The sequence below is a fragment of the Schistocerca piceifrons genome, chromosome 7 (assembly GCF_021461385.2).
Source record: "Schistocerca piceifrons isolate TAMUIC-IGC-003096 chromosome 7, iqSchPice1.1, whole genome shotgun sequence".
In the NCBI taxonomy this organism is placed as follows: domain Eukaryota; kingdom Metazoa; phylum Arthropoda; class Insecta; order Orthoptera; family Acrididae; genus Schistocerca; species Schistocerca piceifrons.
In genome coordinates, this window is record NC_060144.1 from 26,874,296 (window position 1) to 26,891,865 (window position 17,570).

Sequence of the window (17,570 nt, forward strand, 5' to 3'; positions counted from 1 at the left end):
TTCTTTAAGCAACCAATCATTGTGGACAAGTACTAGGTGGATTACTACGACCCCAAAACAAAGGAGCAAAGTCATCAGTGGAAATATGTGGATTCACCACTGCCAAAACAACTGTGAAGATGAAAAGTCTCAGGTAGTGCCGAATGAGATGTGTGTGTTCCATGGCAGTGCCCCATAACATTCCGCAAAGGATGGTGCTTCTGTGGGCTATTGAATTTTGCCCCCTCCCGCAACCCAATTGGCTCCTGACGATTATGTCTTCACTCCTCGGGAACCATTACGTGGCAGGCATTTCCATAATGACAATGAGCTGATTTTAAACATGAGAGGTTCCTTAAACAGTTAAAACTTAGACTTCTACAACTAAGGTCTTTGCCAATTCGTCTATCACTGGGAAAAAATGTCACACACTGAAGAGTGAATATGTAGAGAAGGATTAATACCATCACCAAATTTTATGGTCACAGTTTGACTATTAAAACATCATTACTAGTACAGTACAACCTTCGCCTTCCCTAGAGTTACCATTTGATAGTCTGTGCAAGTGAATCATTTCTGCTAATTCTGTAACTAGATGCAAAGTTCTATCATTATGGCTGATCAACTCTCTATACTTCAACTTGCAAAAAAAAAAAAAAAAAAAAAAACTGTAGTTTTGCAGCCGTTTACCCCAGGACTGATCATCAATGTGTACACATCATATCTTCTGTAATATATTAGTGGAGCTTTCAGATTCTCCTCATGACATGTGCCTACATATTGGGTAAGTTTTCCCACCCTATTATGTCAGCAATTCCAAATGTAACAAATTAATTTATTACAACAAACAAATGATGATTTACAGAATATTTTATTTCATTGGGATACTTATTTCAAAGTACATTTTGCATTGTAGCCTTGAAAACAGTCATTTCTGAACCAGGATCCATTATCTCAAATTAATTCATTTGCCCTTTCCAATCAGTGCTGAAAGTCAGTATCACCACTACGGAAATCTACACTGATACTCTGCAAGTCACCATATGGTGTGTGGCAGAGGGTACCCTGTACCACTACTCGTCATTTCCTTTCCCGTTCCACTCGCAAATAGAGCAAGGGGAAAAAAGGACACACTGTATGCCTTCGTACGAGCCCTATTTCTCATATCTTTTCACGGTCCTTAAGCGCAGTGTATGTTGGCAGCAGTAGAATCGTTTGGCAATCAGCTTCAAATGCTGGTTCTCTAAATTTTCTCAACAGTGTTTTACAAAAAGAACATTCTCTTCTCTGCAGGGATTCCCATTCGAGTTGCGAAAGCATCTCTATAACACTTATTCAAATCCACTGGTAACAAATCCTGCAGCCCACCTCTGAATTGCTTCGATGTCTTCCTTCAGTCCGACCTGGTACGGATCCCAAACACTCGAGCAGTACTCGAGAATAGGTTGCACAAGTGCCCTATATGCGATCTCTTTTATAGGTGAACCACTCTTTCCTAAATTTCTACCAATAAACCGAAGTAGACCATTCGCTTTTCCTACGACAGCTGTCACATGCTCGTTCCACCTCGTGTCTCTCTACATTATTACGCCCACATATTTAAACGACTTGACTGTGTCAAGCAGGACAATAGTAATACTGTACCTGAACATTACATGTTTGATCTTCTCACCCTGTATACTGTCCACATGTTAATTAAACTATTACTTACACAGGTACAAATGCTGCTTAAGACGACACAGAATGAAGAAGTATCAGTGTGTATCATTGTGGTTCATTCAGATTCCTGTGGTTAGACGGTACCCAACAACTGTTGATTTTTCCATTTACCTCACATGTGTACTGTGCTGGTGTTTGCAACACATCTTCACTTTATGGTGTGGCAAATTTGAGCAACAATTAACTTCCTAAACTGAAACAGAATCCTACAACACAATGCTGTTTGAAACTGAGAATTCCATTAACTGTACCCAATATGACACACGTGCATATTTCAAATAACACAATCAACTTTATGCTTCTTTTAAGTTTCCTGACAATCTTCAATGAAACACTGTTGAAATATCCAAAGATGGTCAATCTTTTCCAACCGTGATTTCTTCTGGGTGCTCCCTCTAATTTATGGATGCAGACCGAAGTTGCTACCAAATCTGTGTTTATAGTATTTATTCTGATGAAAAATGTCCTGTAAATGACTAATCTCATATTGTAAAGTTTTCAAATTTGAAGTGGCACTACATAGTTGGTTAGGACCACTATTATGTTATTTTCTATGAAACTAAAAGAAGCCTTGGCCAGTAGATATGCCTACTGGGAAAACTGGAAAAATTAATGAGCACCTAAGGGGAACTGATCAAGAGACATTCTCAATAAAACTGAAAATTTTAAACCATAATGGAAAAAGGATTCAAACACACTTCATGAGAGGAAGTGTCAAAAATAGTATAAGGGACAGTGAAATGAAAATAAGACAGATGGAAAAATGTAAGTAAACTGTTTATTATTTCAAAAGTAATCATCTTAACTGTTAAAACATTTATCCCACTGTCAGGCAAGGTGGTTGATGTCTCCGTGGAAAAATATTTGTGGTCGTCTACAGAACCGTGATGGTACCCCGGCATGTACCTCTTCGTCCAAAGTGAATCGATGGCCACAAATGTCTTTCTTCAGGGCTCCAAAAATATGGAAATTTTATGGAGAGAGATTGGGACTGCATGGAGGATGAGTGAGGGCTGCCAAGCAAAACTTGTGCAGTATAGTCTACACAATTTTGGCAATATGTGGGCCCACTCACATCCTCCATACAGTCCCAATCTCTCCCCATGCGATTTCCATATTGTGGCAGTTGATTTGCTCTTAATTAAGACGTACACACATTGGTACAATCGCAGTTCCGTAGGCAACCACCAAATTTTTACAGTGAAGGTATTGACCGCCTTTATCTCACAGTGCGATAAATGTACAAGCAGTTAAGGCAATTACTTTTGAAATGATAAACAGTTTACTTATTTACAAAAAATCTTTCCTCTCTCTCCTCTGAAAATCAGAATACCTGGATCCATAAACATGAGATACAACTAAGCTTTCCTACAGAGTTCTCACCCTGCTCACATTTAAAAAGGACCTATCTACTTTTGGTTGAAGCTCTTCAAAGAAATGAGGATTTAACAATAGGTAAAATAAGGGAAAGGCAAGACTTCTGCTGTGGCGACAGGCGTGTGCATTTGGGAGTGCTTGGTGTGTGTGTGTGTGTGTGTGTGTGTGTGTGTGTGTGTGTGTGTGATGTGAAAGCCATTTTAAGTACTGCTCATCCAGGAATCTCCATTATTGTTATGATCTAACAACAAAGTGGAAAAGACTGAAGTAACCGCAACTGCTCAGAGATTAAGAGTAGTAGTCTCCCATGAGAGCAAGACGGTTAGCTTTCTACTTCATCGGCAACTCAATTCAGCTGTCAGTGACCAAGAAAATGAGTACATACAAGCAGTACCTTTAGTAGCTATATAATTCAAACAGAATGATCTGTAAAACAACCTACTACACTACACAACCTTAACTCATAACTTTCCCATTGGAAAATTTCTCTGCATTTGCTCATTTCTCATCTCCAATTGTCCTTAACTTCTGTTAATGCCCCTGTTGCCGTTTTCTTCCTTATTGATTCTCACATCTGGTTTCTTCATCATTTTCATACTCTTATACGACTGCTCTCCCCCCTCCCCCTTTACTGGTGTTTTCTTCACTACTTGCTTGTTTTTCTTTTATATCAGTCTCTCCAGCCTTATATCTGAATAGCTGACACACCTTTCTACTTTTCTTCAATTTCTCAGAACTACTGAAGCCTCCTGACTCACCCCCAAGATGGCGAAGAGAGAGAAACTTTCAATTCCCTCAGATATTATGGCTATGCAATTCATTACCAATCCTTTTGAATTTCTATTTAGTTGGCTCCTTTGTCACACATCTGTACCAGACCAACAAAACTGATATGAGTGGCAGTAAATACTGTGAATAAGCATGTGAGCATACTGTCAAGTTGTACCTCAGAATTTATGGACTTTTAATCAAAACTGCCTACTGAGCCAATGAAGCTGTACAAGTATGCTGCAACTATTGTTGGGATACTTTAAAGAGTGGAAGTCAGGACTGAGGGATAAAAGCGCTATACTTGAATGTGTGTATGAACTGCATGGTACACTGTTCTCATTAAGTGAGGATGGAATTCCAAGGGTCAAGAAACATTTATATTACATCAAATTGTGCTCAACCAATATTAGTTTCACATGCGATGATTAAAATGTGTGTAAATTGTCAGTGAAAAACGAGTGAAGCAGATGGTAATCTTGTAGAATTTGGCTATCATGTTAAATGAGTTATGCTGCATTAATTACTAAATAACTATAAACTGTGCAATTGGATATTTGTGACATTATTGTGAACAAAAGTAACTGCTGCCGATGGCTCATTGTGATTGCTTCTGTAGTCAGTTATTTGCAGCAATGATGACATTTAATAAACAGCAGCAGCAACTATCTAGCTGAATTATTGTAGGAAAGGAAAGTACGCAACAGTAAGATGCACAGTCTTCTAGAAGTTGATTAACCAGGTTCCATTAGACAGCATGTGGTCCTGCGTGTTTACCTGTCATGTTTTCAGGGCGCTAGTGCCATAGTGTCATTTGTTGTCAAAAACAGTACCAGCAACACTATTTCAGGTTTTTATGTCGCATATCACTCAAATGACATAACTTCCAAATCGGGGCATAAGAGTTGTACAATGCGAATGAAGACATATCGAATTCCACCACATTTTACTGTTAACATAAAAATTATAGTAACTGTTTATTTTACAGCACAGAATGGGCAAAACAACTTTAAGCACCACTTGGACATACATTCACATACATTACTGATAGAGTCTCTCTCTGTGCCATCTTTAGATTTTTACAATGCTGCTACTATTTTTTTTTTTTTCATTTTTTACACATTACATACAAGAATATATCAACTAAGTACATTTATCTGATACATCCAATACTGATGAAAAAACAACAATAATGTATCACACGCAGCCTTCAATGATAGTCGCACTTTCATTTCACAATATAGTATTTAAAACAAAAATAGTTTTTCTCATAATAACAAGAGATGGCAGTTTAATGTGCACTTAAATTGTGTTTCAGTACTGTTGTGAACATAATACTAACTAGAGATTGGAGTACAAAAATCATTAAACTATTTTTTTATAAAACTTATAAATAGCTTTGTGATTTTTGTTGACATTTTTATAAATTATTAAATTCACATTCTTAGAAAATAAATTTATTCTGTAGCTTATTTTCAATCACATCAACAACATTTTTATACAGCAGATGACAAATTCAACATTCAGACACATCATTTATCACTATGCCATACAAATCTTCCACAAATCAATAAGGCATTTTTTAGAAAATCATATTCATATCACAAATACATCAAATGACGATTCAAAATTAAATGAATGAAATATGACCAAAAATATAGTTTTTACCAATTCTCATTTATAGCCTCATATTCACTTATTTCAGAGATATGGCTATCAAAAGAAGTTTAATTTGATAAAAAAAAGCTCAGACAGAGAATACTTTGAAGTGATGACAAAACATGTACTCAAGAAAAACTTTTAAGAAATATGAGGAAGTATGTATGTGGACAGACAACAATTATATACAGCTAACCAGAATTTTATTTTGGAATCTTTTCATATGAAACTAGAACTTTAATCTAACATTGTTCTGGATGCTAATAGAAACTCTGCAATTTGTGTCACACAAAAGCCACACAAGCAAAATGCTTGCATCTCAGTCATCTTCATTACATTAGCTGACTTGTGTATCTTTAAGAAATAGAGGTTTAGGAAGAAATTAGGGTGAGAGTGGGTTGAGATGCATTATGATTTGAATAATCTTTGTAACATTAATGTAACTGAGTCTAGTCCAAGTAATGTGGACAGCACTTTGCATAGATCTTATACTGGGAGATAATGGATTCTAATATACAAAGCACTGCTAACATGAAGCTTCAGTCTTTGGTTTCAATAGTTTTATGAGTTTGTTACTCAGTTATGAAATCATTTTACAGAATCAGCTTGCATTAGGCAACACTGCAGCATACTAATATATCCATTGTGTTTAGTTATGGTCCCCAACAGAGCACCCAAACCCATGCCAACCACAGCATTATAAATCTTTCTTACATAATATGACAAAAATCTGTATACCCATTACATACTTTTTGCAACAACCACAAATTATCTACCACATCTCCCACACTCCCATATATAGTTAAGTAAATTACAGGAATGGCCATAGCCCTTTAGACAGCAAAATATTTGAGAGGTGACTTACGAGCCTGACAACATTAATAGTTCTTCTTAAATTTTTTTCTTCTACAAAAATATTTGTTTCACTTACAGCATATCTCTTACTTAAAAGAGAAAGACAAGGTTACATGTTTGAAAACAAAGATTGTCTCTCATATTTTCCATTGTATGGTCTCTCACATTCACTCCAACATAAAGGCAAACGAATTATTATATTGTAACTCTGATTTAATTTTATTAAGACAGCAGTTATATAATGCCCAGCATATTGTCTCTTCAGAATAGCTGAACACACAGCCAATGATGTAGGACTAAAAAAATTATATATATTTATTAATTTTTTTCAGGACACACTTCAAAATTAAAACTGTGTGCAAGTTTCTGAACTCACAAGGAAGGGGGGAAACAAAATTACCTACATTTTCTGCAAGACTCATCTGAACAGTGACTGTGGTGCATAAGTGGTATGAAATAACCAAAGTCTACACCTTCTTCATTGCAGTTTTCAGCACGATTTGTGATAATGCACTCATTAACATGTAAGTATACAACATCTCATCTTATTGTACAACACTGCGTTTTGTGCATAAAAGTATTTGTAGAGCTACAGACAGATTTGTAGCAACACTTAAAGAAACAACTGAATTATTTTGAGAGTATGTACCTCAGCATTATTACACAACTCCCATCATAATCAAATGGCAAATAAATAAAAAAATAAGAAATGCAGCAGAAATATTTACAATACCCTTCCACAAAAGTGGCAAAAACATACATTAATACTGTTTACAAAGTGAAAGCCAACAAGCATCATAGATATACATATAATTATATACATATTTTATAAAAGTTATGACGTCACTTAAGAGGTCTCTCCAATACATTAAGCTGTGCAGCGAAAAAAAAACACAGTTCCAACATGAGACTGAACCCAGCACCACACTACTTCCAGCAGCTTTCAGTAGTGACTCATGAGGCAGTCAATAAAATTATCATCTTAAAAAAATGATACATTTTTAAAAAAATAAAGAGGGAGGATTATTTTCTTTGGTCACTTCACATCCAGCACATACCCCTGCTAGAACATCAGCAGAATAGCAGTATGACACTTTCATTTGTCAAGAACAAAAGAATCCTCCTCTCTGAGATCTCTTTTATTTCTAATTTTTTTAAAAGCAAAAATTTTTTGTGGAAGATTGACACATTTTACATTTTATGGATCCAGTGTGGCTAAAACATTTAATAGGAATTTTTACTACTGGTATAGACACAGAAAGACACAGACAATCATGTGTCTTACAGGGGATAGTTTACAATAATTTTAATAGCTCCTGTTCATCAAATACTGTAGTATAAAATTAGACAATATAAATTTATTTTAGTATAGCTCCTCACAATTTCAAAATAAACGTCAGTTCCTACTTAGCGTCCTCTTTCCAACCAACGCCAGTTGTTTAACATCCACTCACAAACTACACAACACGGACGAGACTGTTCAACTGATTGGAATGAATTGGAGACTGTCAATCTGGCACAATTTAGAGGTAGTGAAATGCACTTAACAACAGAGGCAGCATATGGGAACTGCCAACAAAATCTGAGGCACTGTAACACTGCAATCACAAATGTGGTTGCATGTCCACAGAATTTGACGGTCCTCCCAACGAATGGTTGCTGAAGGATGGAAAGAAGAATTCTCCATTGGGCCTCGGTAACTTGCGCATTATCTTGCCTGATGTTATGAGACGTCCAAAACCCTCCTGGTGAGCAAAAGCATAGCCTGAGCGAATGGAACGACGCGTTCTTCGAGCAGATGGTGTCCGTAAAACATCTTGTGACTGTCGTGACCTGGAAATTCAGAAGTTCAATATGAATTATGGGTGAACTGCATGCGGCTTGTGGATTACATGACGTATTATTATTATTATTATTATTATTATTATTATTATTATTATTATTATTATTCTGCACAATGACAAATGGGTATTTTGGAGTTAAATATTTCTATAAGCCTTACTTGCAAATCAGGCACCTACACGACTGCCTGCTCAAAATTATTACTCAGTATTAATGTATATTGATACAACACTAAGATCGACAAATTTAAGTAAAGATGATAGCTGAACACAATATCCTTCTCATATGAGTACACATAACAGCTCATGAAGGAAAGTAAACAGATTCGTCCGCAGTTTGTATCTCAAAAAATTAACAGCAATTTCTGGCACCCATATATGGCATGGAAAGAGATGGAACAGGTAGCTACTGCACGATGAGCATAGTCTGGTGTGCATTTTGTCCACTGAGTTCTATACCATGTTCAATGTGTAAAACTAGGTGCAAGATCAATGTGGCATAGGGGCGAAGGAGGGTGATTGACCTCACGGATACTAAAGGTCCCTCTGTGATGAAGTGGTGGATTTCACAGGACTACCGTGGGCTCTGTTCATTGGGTTCACTGGCAGTTGCAGAAATTGTTGCCAGAATTCAGCATTACAGCTGAATACAGTTTACTGATGGTGAATGGCAGAGTTCAAGTGTGAATACAGCAAAGGGATCATTCATGGCATTCACCTCACTAGATTTATGGACAGTGGAGCAAACCAAAACCTGTATGGCTCAGTAGAGACGTGAACCCCCGTCTTTACAAATGAGTCACTGCCTGAAACCCCTGCATTCTACTGGCCATCAGTCTTTTCAGTTACAATGGGCAAAGGGACATAAACAGTGGATAACAGATGTCCAATATGTGTTATATGGGCTAGAAAAATATTGCTCCAGCCTGTATAGGAATTACATGTTATGTTCATCATAAATTACAGGAAGCATTCTGGAACTATTGATGAGTAGGTGTTATTCAATGTCTAGACCACTCTGTCGCATTTTGGGGATGTTTTAACTACAGTACATAAAAATGGGTCCTATGGGTAAGGTAACAGGTGCGTTAAGATTAACAGCAACAATGAACTGCGACACAAAATGTTTTGTTATTTGAAGTATTACCACCCTTGCCTTTCAGTAATACTAATCCCTCATTCTTTAGATTAAACTGTTTGTTTATAAAAAGTTCACCATCCCAACTACAAACCTGGACACATCCACAAATTTGGAACAGAGACCCCATAGAATTCATAACCTCAGTTACGCTACTTCACTTCTTGATTAGATGATTTTTCAATCAACTGCACAATTCTGAAGACTTGTTACCCTCTTGCACATATAATTTTTCAATGTGTATTTCCATAAAATTGTTTAATGGCATATTACTAGCCTCAGGTCGTCCAAATTGTATCATAACTGGCTTTGACTTTTTAGAAACTCATTACTAATGATTGTAATATGATGCACAGTAACTCATCAAAAGGATGCATACAGCACTTTTTATCAAAGTGGTGGTCAATTATATGCAGGACCACTGCAATTTGTACAGTGATTTATCCGAAGTTCATGGAAATGGTTCTATTAATAGTGCTCTTCCAGCTACAACTATCTTTCACCTTTCACATACATCAATCTTACAATTACTTTCATTTACATAGGCATAAATGAGTAACTGTTATAGGTGTAAAATCTAAACAGATCAGGAAGTTAGCACCCTGTACTCCATTTATTTAATTTGTTATATTTGTCCAGGGATTACTGAAATAAAATTTATCAATGAAAATGACAGATTTAGATGCAATATAAATTGTCAAAGGGTTCAGTACACAGGCTGGAACAAAATATTAATGATATATTAATGATATATCATCTATGGGTATGAAAACGGTAGTCAGGAACACTGCTTCAATACCTCAGGTAACTGGCTAACATGGAAGACTGACAATGGCAATACCTGTCAAAACACTCTCCACTTCACAAGGTTCACTGCGAAAATTAACTCTGGAACAAGTAACTAGTTAAACTAAACTCAAACTCCTGAGTAGAAACCAGCAGATTACCATTTTGGTCAATGTAGTTTGTATAAAAAATTGATAAATAAATCTTCAAAATCAGATTAATGTAAAAGGCCTGGGAAAAAGAAGCATACACCATGCAAAGAATGAAATTTACTGTCTACTTTCATTTGTGCCTTTCAGTGGCAGTGAGGAAGACCTACATTTACTCTGAACTGCATAAAGACCAGTACAGTATGGTGGTCAATAGTGTATCATACCATACCATACCATACCATACCATACCATACTATACTATACTTTAAAAAGTAAATTAACACACAGAGTACAGTGGAGTTTGGCCTATGGGCCTGATGACACCACTGAAGAATTTTTAAGATTTGTAGACAAATTGGACTTAGCATGGGAAAGAACCATACCATACAATAAAAATTGTCTTCGTTTATAGAAAAGATGAAAGAAGTGAAGAATGGATACGAGTATCTGTAGCAGCCAGTTGTACAACTCCAGATATTATTCTTCTGCTAAAAGGCACCTCCGGAGGCATGCCAAGTGTGCACTGTGACACAGACCTGATCGCCCAAAACATCCACACAATTCTTGACAGTGATCCAACCTTGCTGTCTGATGTTGGTCTAGCACACTAGCATGTTATAGTTACCCACATAATTACAGAATATCCACTACAATTCAGCTTGGCACGAGAAGGTACTAATAACATACACTATGACAGAAAAGAATTACAGAGACTGGCTGCAAGTGGGCATCGATTTAAATCAATTGGGAAGGTTGAAAATTTATGCCAGACTGTGATTCAAACCTGGATCTCCTGCTCACTAGGCAGATGTGCTGCCAACTGCACCATTACTGAAAAGTCATGAGAATTAAGGGGTAAGGAGCACTACCTTCACAGTTGAGGAACTGGGTTTGACTCGAGGCTGCTAGGGTAATCCACGCAGTTGCGATGACAACTGTGTATATATGGTGCAGTGGTCAGCACATATACCTAGTAAGCACAAATCTTTAAACTTCCCCATTGATTCAAATCAATGCCCACTTGCAGCCAATGTTTGTAATTCCTTTGTGTCTTAGTTTATAGTGGCTGCTGGGCCAATATGATGTCTGTTATTTCGGATATGTCCATTCCTTTATATTTTACGTAGAACAAACACATACTTTCCCTGTGGTAAATGGATTATCTGACCATGATGCACACCTGATTAACTTACAAAACCCAACAGGGTGTACACTTCAGAAACCATTAAGTAAAAGTGTGAGGGTGCTCAATCCGGTATCTATAGATCACTTCAGAGGAAATTTAGAAAATGTAAATTGGGAAGATGTATATAATGAGCCAAATCCTGATGATAAATGCAGCATATTTCTTGACAAATTTATATTCCTTTTTGAACATTGTTTTCCAAAGAAAATTACTAAATGTAGCACCACAAACTTTTAAAAGACACCTTGGATTACTACACGTATTAAAATGTCTTCAGAAAGAAAAAGAAAACTGTATCAGACAGCAAAAACTAGTAAAGATCCAGAAGTAGTTTTACACAATAAAAATTATTGTAACATACTGAGAAAAGTTGTAAGGAAATTAAGAAATATGTATGTTAGAGAAGAAATTAACAACTCCAGCAATAAAATCAAATCAGTATGGAATGTTGTTACAAGGGAGACAGGAAAAGTAACCACTGGGTTAGGTAGTATTACTGTTAAAGAGAATGAGACCATCTTAACTAACAGTACACAGATAACCAGTGTATTTAACAATCACTTCTTAAGTGTAGGAGAAAAAATTGGTGAGAATAGTTCAAAAGAAAAAACCAGGCAGTTCGTGGAAGAGTCAGTTTTGAAAAATTTTAGTCAGATTAAGTTTCATCTAACAACCTCTTGTGAAATAAGGAACACCATTAAATCTTTGAAAAATAAATGTTCTGTTGGAGTAGATGACATCTCTAACAAGTTATTAAAACAATGTGGAGCAATTACAACTGATGTTCTGAGTCACATTTGTAATGCATCACTGACTAAGGGTATTTTTCCAGACAGGTTAAAATATGCCATTGTCAGGCCTCTCTACAAAAAGGGGGAAACCACAGATGTCAATTACCGGCTAGTATCCTTGCTTACAGCATTTTCAAAAATCTTTGAGAAAGTAATGTACTCAAGAGTGGTTAGCCTTCTCAACAGTAATGGGATACTTAGTAAATCACAGTTCGGATTTCAGAAATGCTGTTCCACTAAGACAGCAATATACAATTTCACTGTCCACATAATAGAGTCTTTAAATAGTAAAATGTCACCAGTAGGAATATTCTGTGACTTATCCAAAGCATATTTCAATATGTCTGCTTGTGTCTGTATATGTGTGTGTGTGTGTGTGTGTGTGTGTGTGTGTGTGTGTGTGCGCGCGCGAGTGTATACCCGTCCTTTTTTCCCCCTAAGGTAAGTCTTTCCACTCCCGGGATTGGAATGACTCCTTACCCTCTCCCTTAAAACTCACATCCTTTCGTCTTTCCCTCTCCTTCCCTCTTTCCTGATGAGGCAACAGTTTGTTGCGAAAGCTTGAATTTTGTGTGTATGTTTGCGTTTGTTTGTGTGTCTGTCGACCTGCCAGCACTTTCATTTGGTAAGTCACATCATCTTTGTTTTTAGATATATTTTTCCTACGTGGAATGTTTCCCTCTATTTTTTATATATATATATAATGGAAGGAAACATTCCACGTGGGAAAAATTATATATAAAAACAAAGATGAGGTGACTTACCGAACAAAAGCGCTGGCAGGTCGATAGACACACAAACAAACACAAACATACACACAAAATTCAAGCTTTCGCAACAAACTGTTGCCTCATCAGGAAAGAGGGAAGGAGAGGGGAAGACGAAAGGAAGTGGGTTTTAAGGGAGAGGGTAAGGAGTCATTCCAATCCCGGGAGCGGAAAGACTTACCTTAGGGGGAAAAAAGGACAGGTATACACTCGCACACACGCACATATCCATCCACACATACAGACACAAGCAGACATATTTAAAGGCACAGAGTTTGGGCAGAGATGTCAGTCGAGGCAGAAGTGTAAAGGCAAAGAAGTTGTTGAAAGACAGGTGAGGTATGAGTGGCGGCAACTTGAAATTAGCGGAGATTGAGGCCTGGCGGATGACGAGAAGAGAGGATATACTGAAGGGCAAGTTCCCATCTCCGGAGTTCGGAGAGGTTGGTGTTGGTGGGAAGTATCCAGATAACCCGGACGGTGTAACACTGTGCCAAGATGTGCTGGCTGTGCACCAAGGCATGTTTAGCCACAGGGTGATCCTCATTACCAACAAACACTGTCTGCCTGTGTCCATTCATGCGAATGGACAGTTTGTTGCTGGTCATTCCCACATAGAATGCATCACAGTGTAGGCAGGTCAGTTGGTAAATCACGTGGGTGCTTTCACACGTGGCTCTACCTTTGATCGTGTACACCTTCCGGGTTACAGGACTGGAGTAGGTAGTGGTGGGAGGGTGCATGGGACAGGTTTTGCATCGGGGGCGGTTACAAGGATAGGAGCCAGAGGGTAGGGAAGGTGGTTTGGGGATTTCATAGGGATGAACTAACAGGTTACGAAGGTTAGGTGGACGGCGGAAAGACACTCTTGGCGGAGTGGGGAGGATTTCATGAAGGATGGATCTCATGTCAGGGCAGGATTTGAGGAAGTCGTATCCCTGCTGGAGAGCCACATTCAGAGTCTGGTCCAGTCCCGGAAAGTATCCTGTCACAAGTGGGGCACTTTTGTGGTTCTTCTGTGGGGGATTCTGGGTTTGAGGGTATGAGGAAGTGGCTCTGGTTATTTGCTTCTGTACCAGGTCGGGAGGGTAGTTGCGGGATGCGAAAGCTGTTTTCAGGTTGTTGGTGTAATGATTCTGGGATTCCGGACTGGAGCAGATTCGTTTGCCACGAAGACCTAGGCTGTAGGGAAGGGACCGTTTGATGTGGAATGGGTGGCAGCTGTCATAATGGAGGTACTGCTGCTTGTTGGTGGGTTTGATGTGGACGGACGTGTGAAGTTGGCCATTGGACAGGTGGAGGTCAACGTCAAGGAAAGTGGCATGGGATTTGGAGTAGGACCAGGTGAATCTGATAGAACCAAAGGAGTTGAGGTTGGAGAGGAAATTCTGGAGTTCTTCTTCACTGTGAGTCCAGATCATGAAGATGTCATCAATAAATCTGTACCAAACTTTGGGTTGGCAGACTTGGGTAACCAAGAAGGCTTCCTCTAAGCGACCCATGAATAGGTTGGCGTATGAGGGGGCCATCCTGGTACCCATGGCTGTTCCCTTTAATTGTTGGTATATCTGGCCTTCAAAAGTGAAGAAGTTGTGTGTCAGGATGAAGCTGGCTAAGGTAATGAGGAAAGAGGTTTTAGGTAGGGTGGCAGGTGATCGGCGTGAAAGGAAATGCTCCATCGCAGCGAGGCCCTGGACGTGCGGAATATTTGTGTATAAGGACGTGGCATCAATGGTTACAAGGATGGTTTCCGGGGGTAACAGATTGGGTAAGGATTCCAGGCGTTCAAGGAAGTGGTTGGTGTCTTTGATGAAGGATAGGAGACTGCATGTAATGGGTTGAAGGTGTTGATCTACGTAGGCAGAGGTACGTTCTGTGGGGGATTGGTAACCAGCTACAATGGGGCGGCCGGGATGATTGGGTTTGTGGAACTGGACCAGACTCTGAATGTGGCTCTCCAGCAGGGATACGACTTCCTCAAATCCTGCCCTGAAATGAGATCCATCCTTCATGAAATCCTCCCCACTCCGCCAAGAGTGTCTTTCCGCCGTCCACATAACCTTCGTAACCTGTTAGTTCATCCCTATGAAATCCCCAAACCACCTTCCCTACCCTCTGGCTCCTATCCTTGTAACCGCTCCCGATGCAAAACCTGTCCCATGCACCCTCCCACCACCACCTACTCCAGTCCTGTAACCCGGAAGGTGTACACGATCAAAGGTAGAGCCACGTGTGAAAGCACCCACGTGATTTACCAACTGACCTGCCTACACTGTGATGCATTCTATGTGGGAATGACCAGCAACAAACTGTCCATTCGCATGAATGGACACAGGCAGACAGTGTTTGTTGGTAATGAGGATCACCCTGTGGCTAAACATGCCTTGGTGCACAGCCAGCACATCTTGGCACAGTGTTACACCGTCCGGGTTATCTGGATACTTCCCACCAACACCAACCTATCCGAACTCCGGAGATGGGAACTTGCCCTTCAGTATATCCTCTCTTCTCGTCATCTGCCAGGCCTCAATCTCCGCTAATTTCAAGTTGCCGCCACTCATACCTCACCTGTCTTTCAACAACTTCTTTGCCTCTACACTTCTGCCTCGACTGACATCTCTGCCCAAACTCTTTGTCTTTAAATATGTCTGCTTGTGTCTGTATGTGTGGATGGATATGTGCGTGTGTGCGAGTGTATACCTGCCCTTTTTTCCCCCTAAGGTAAGTCTTTCCGCTCCCGGGATTGGAATGACTCCTTACCCTCTCCCTTAAAACCCACTTCCTTTCGTCTTCCCCCCTCCTTCCCTCTTTCCTGACGAGGCAACCATAGGTTGCGAAAGCTAGAATTTTGTGTGTATATTTGTGTTTGTTTGTGTGTCTATCGACCTGCCAGCGCTTTTATTTGGTAAGTTTCATCATCTTTCTTTTTAGATATATTTTTCCCACGTGGAATGTTTCCGTCTATTATATTTATATATATATATTGTCATTCAAGTATTTTATTTTTTAGTAGTTGAACTGATAGATAAAGCAAATTCTCAATTATGTGCAGGCCTGTTACTGCATGGATAACTGAAAATGACAGATAATTAAAAATATACATATTTTAATGAGAAACTACTAATTGCTGTATTTACAAAACATCCTACATGTCATATGTGAAAGCTCGCTGGATTGCTTGCACATTACATGCCAGAAACAATGGACTGGAAATCACTGCACTTCAGCTCTGAGGGAAAAGTCCATGCCCGCATAAAGACAGAAAATTGGCCCTGAATATGTGAAGAGGGTAGATTCCTCACTTTAATGTTGTGATGAAATTAGAAGCAATGGAAAAATATTTCAGAGATGTCCAGCAGTGGGACTGGGTCCTGCATTATCTGCCGGAAGCAGAATATTCTCACCAAATTATAACTGAATACCCTCTGTGTGTGTGTGTGTGTGTGTGTGTGTGTGTGTGTGTGTGTGTGTGTGTGTGTGTGTGTGTTTCCGTATCTCCTCCTAAACCACAGGAGCAATTTCAACCAAACTTGGTACACATGTCCCCTACTGTCAGGCAACAATCACTGTGGAGGCAAGACCAACCCACCACCATAGTTCGGGAGACATGATGCCATAAACAATTAGATGCATCATAAACTGCCATATCATGCATGATGTTTCAGTGTATTACTTCTGTGCTACTAACTGTATCCACAATAAATTTCGTATGCAGTATCCATATATACCACTAAATGCACCTACAAAAGTACCATATTTCATGGTACCACACATAGATCAGGAGATATGACGTATTAAACACTGAGATAAGTACAAAATGCCACATCATGCATGATGTTTTAGTACATATATTCTTTACTGCTGAGGCACTCCTACAATCAGGCCAACTTAAGGAAACACCTAACATCTGGCAAAACTTTTGACAGTTTTCTACTATGAAGTGCAAACAACTGTAGGTGGAAACGAAAACTGCCTATAGAGCTATGAAGAGACGTTGCCATGGAGACATCTACAAAATCACATTGTAGATACGCGAAACAGTTGTGCCTAGCTTGTAAAAAGTGCAAGAACTAACCTGAGCTGTGCAAGGCGTTGCTTCAAGCGTACCCTGTCAGAGAGAGTTGGACGGACGTTCACAAAGTAGAACCTCCAGGCCAGCACAGGAACCATTAATACAGTAACTGTCAGCACCGTAGTGAACCAGAATGTCGCTTCACTCATTGCCTGCAGCAAGGAACAGTTACTTGTAGATTACTACCTCTAAATGTTGAAACAATGTTAATACTAAATGAGAAAAGTGCATTGTGTACAGAAATAAAAACTCTTTGATTTTTAAAAATTTTCCATTAAGCAAAATAACATAAGAATCAGTGCAGCTAAGCTAGAAGAAAAGCTATACAAGGAAGATGGTACATTATTAATATGAGAACAGTGTGTATTACTTGGCTACAATATTTCTCCTCAGGTTTTCCTATTTCGTTTGAAGCTGTACCTTCTGGTTTTGTACATATTTGTCTTTAAGCACAAGTAACAGTTGTATGGAAAGACAAGA

The 17,570-nt window shown here is 38.9% G+C and overlaps 1 protein-coding gene across 2 annotated transcripts in view; it reads right to left on the reverse strand.

The window, feature by feature from the left end:
• Positions 1-4,787: 4,787 nt before the first annotated feature.
• Positions 4,788-17,570, reverse strand: part of LOC124804712 (phospholipid-transporting ATPase ID) — a 538,289-nt gene continuing 525,506 nt past the window's right edge. For both annotated transcript variants that reach the window (XM_047264976.1, XM_047264975.1), the window contains exons 22-23: positions 17,094-17,242; positions 4,788-8,190 (exon numbers count right to left, since the gene is read on the reverse strand). In XM_047264976.1, coding sequence (XP_047120932.1) covers positions 7,962-8,190; positions 17,094-17,242 — 378 coding nt within the window. In that variant the 3' untranslated portion in view covers positions 4,788-7,961. The remainder of the gene's footprint in view (positions 8,191-17,093; positions 17,243-17,570) is intronic.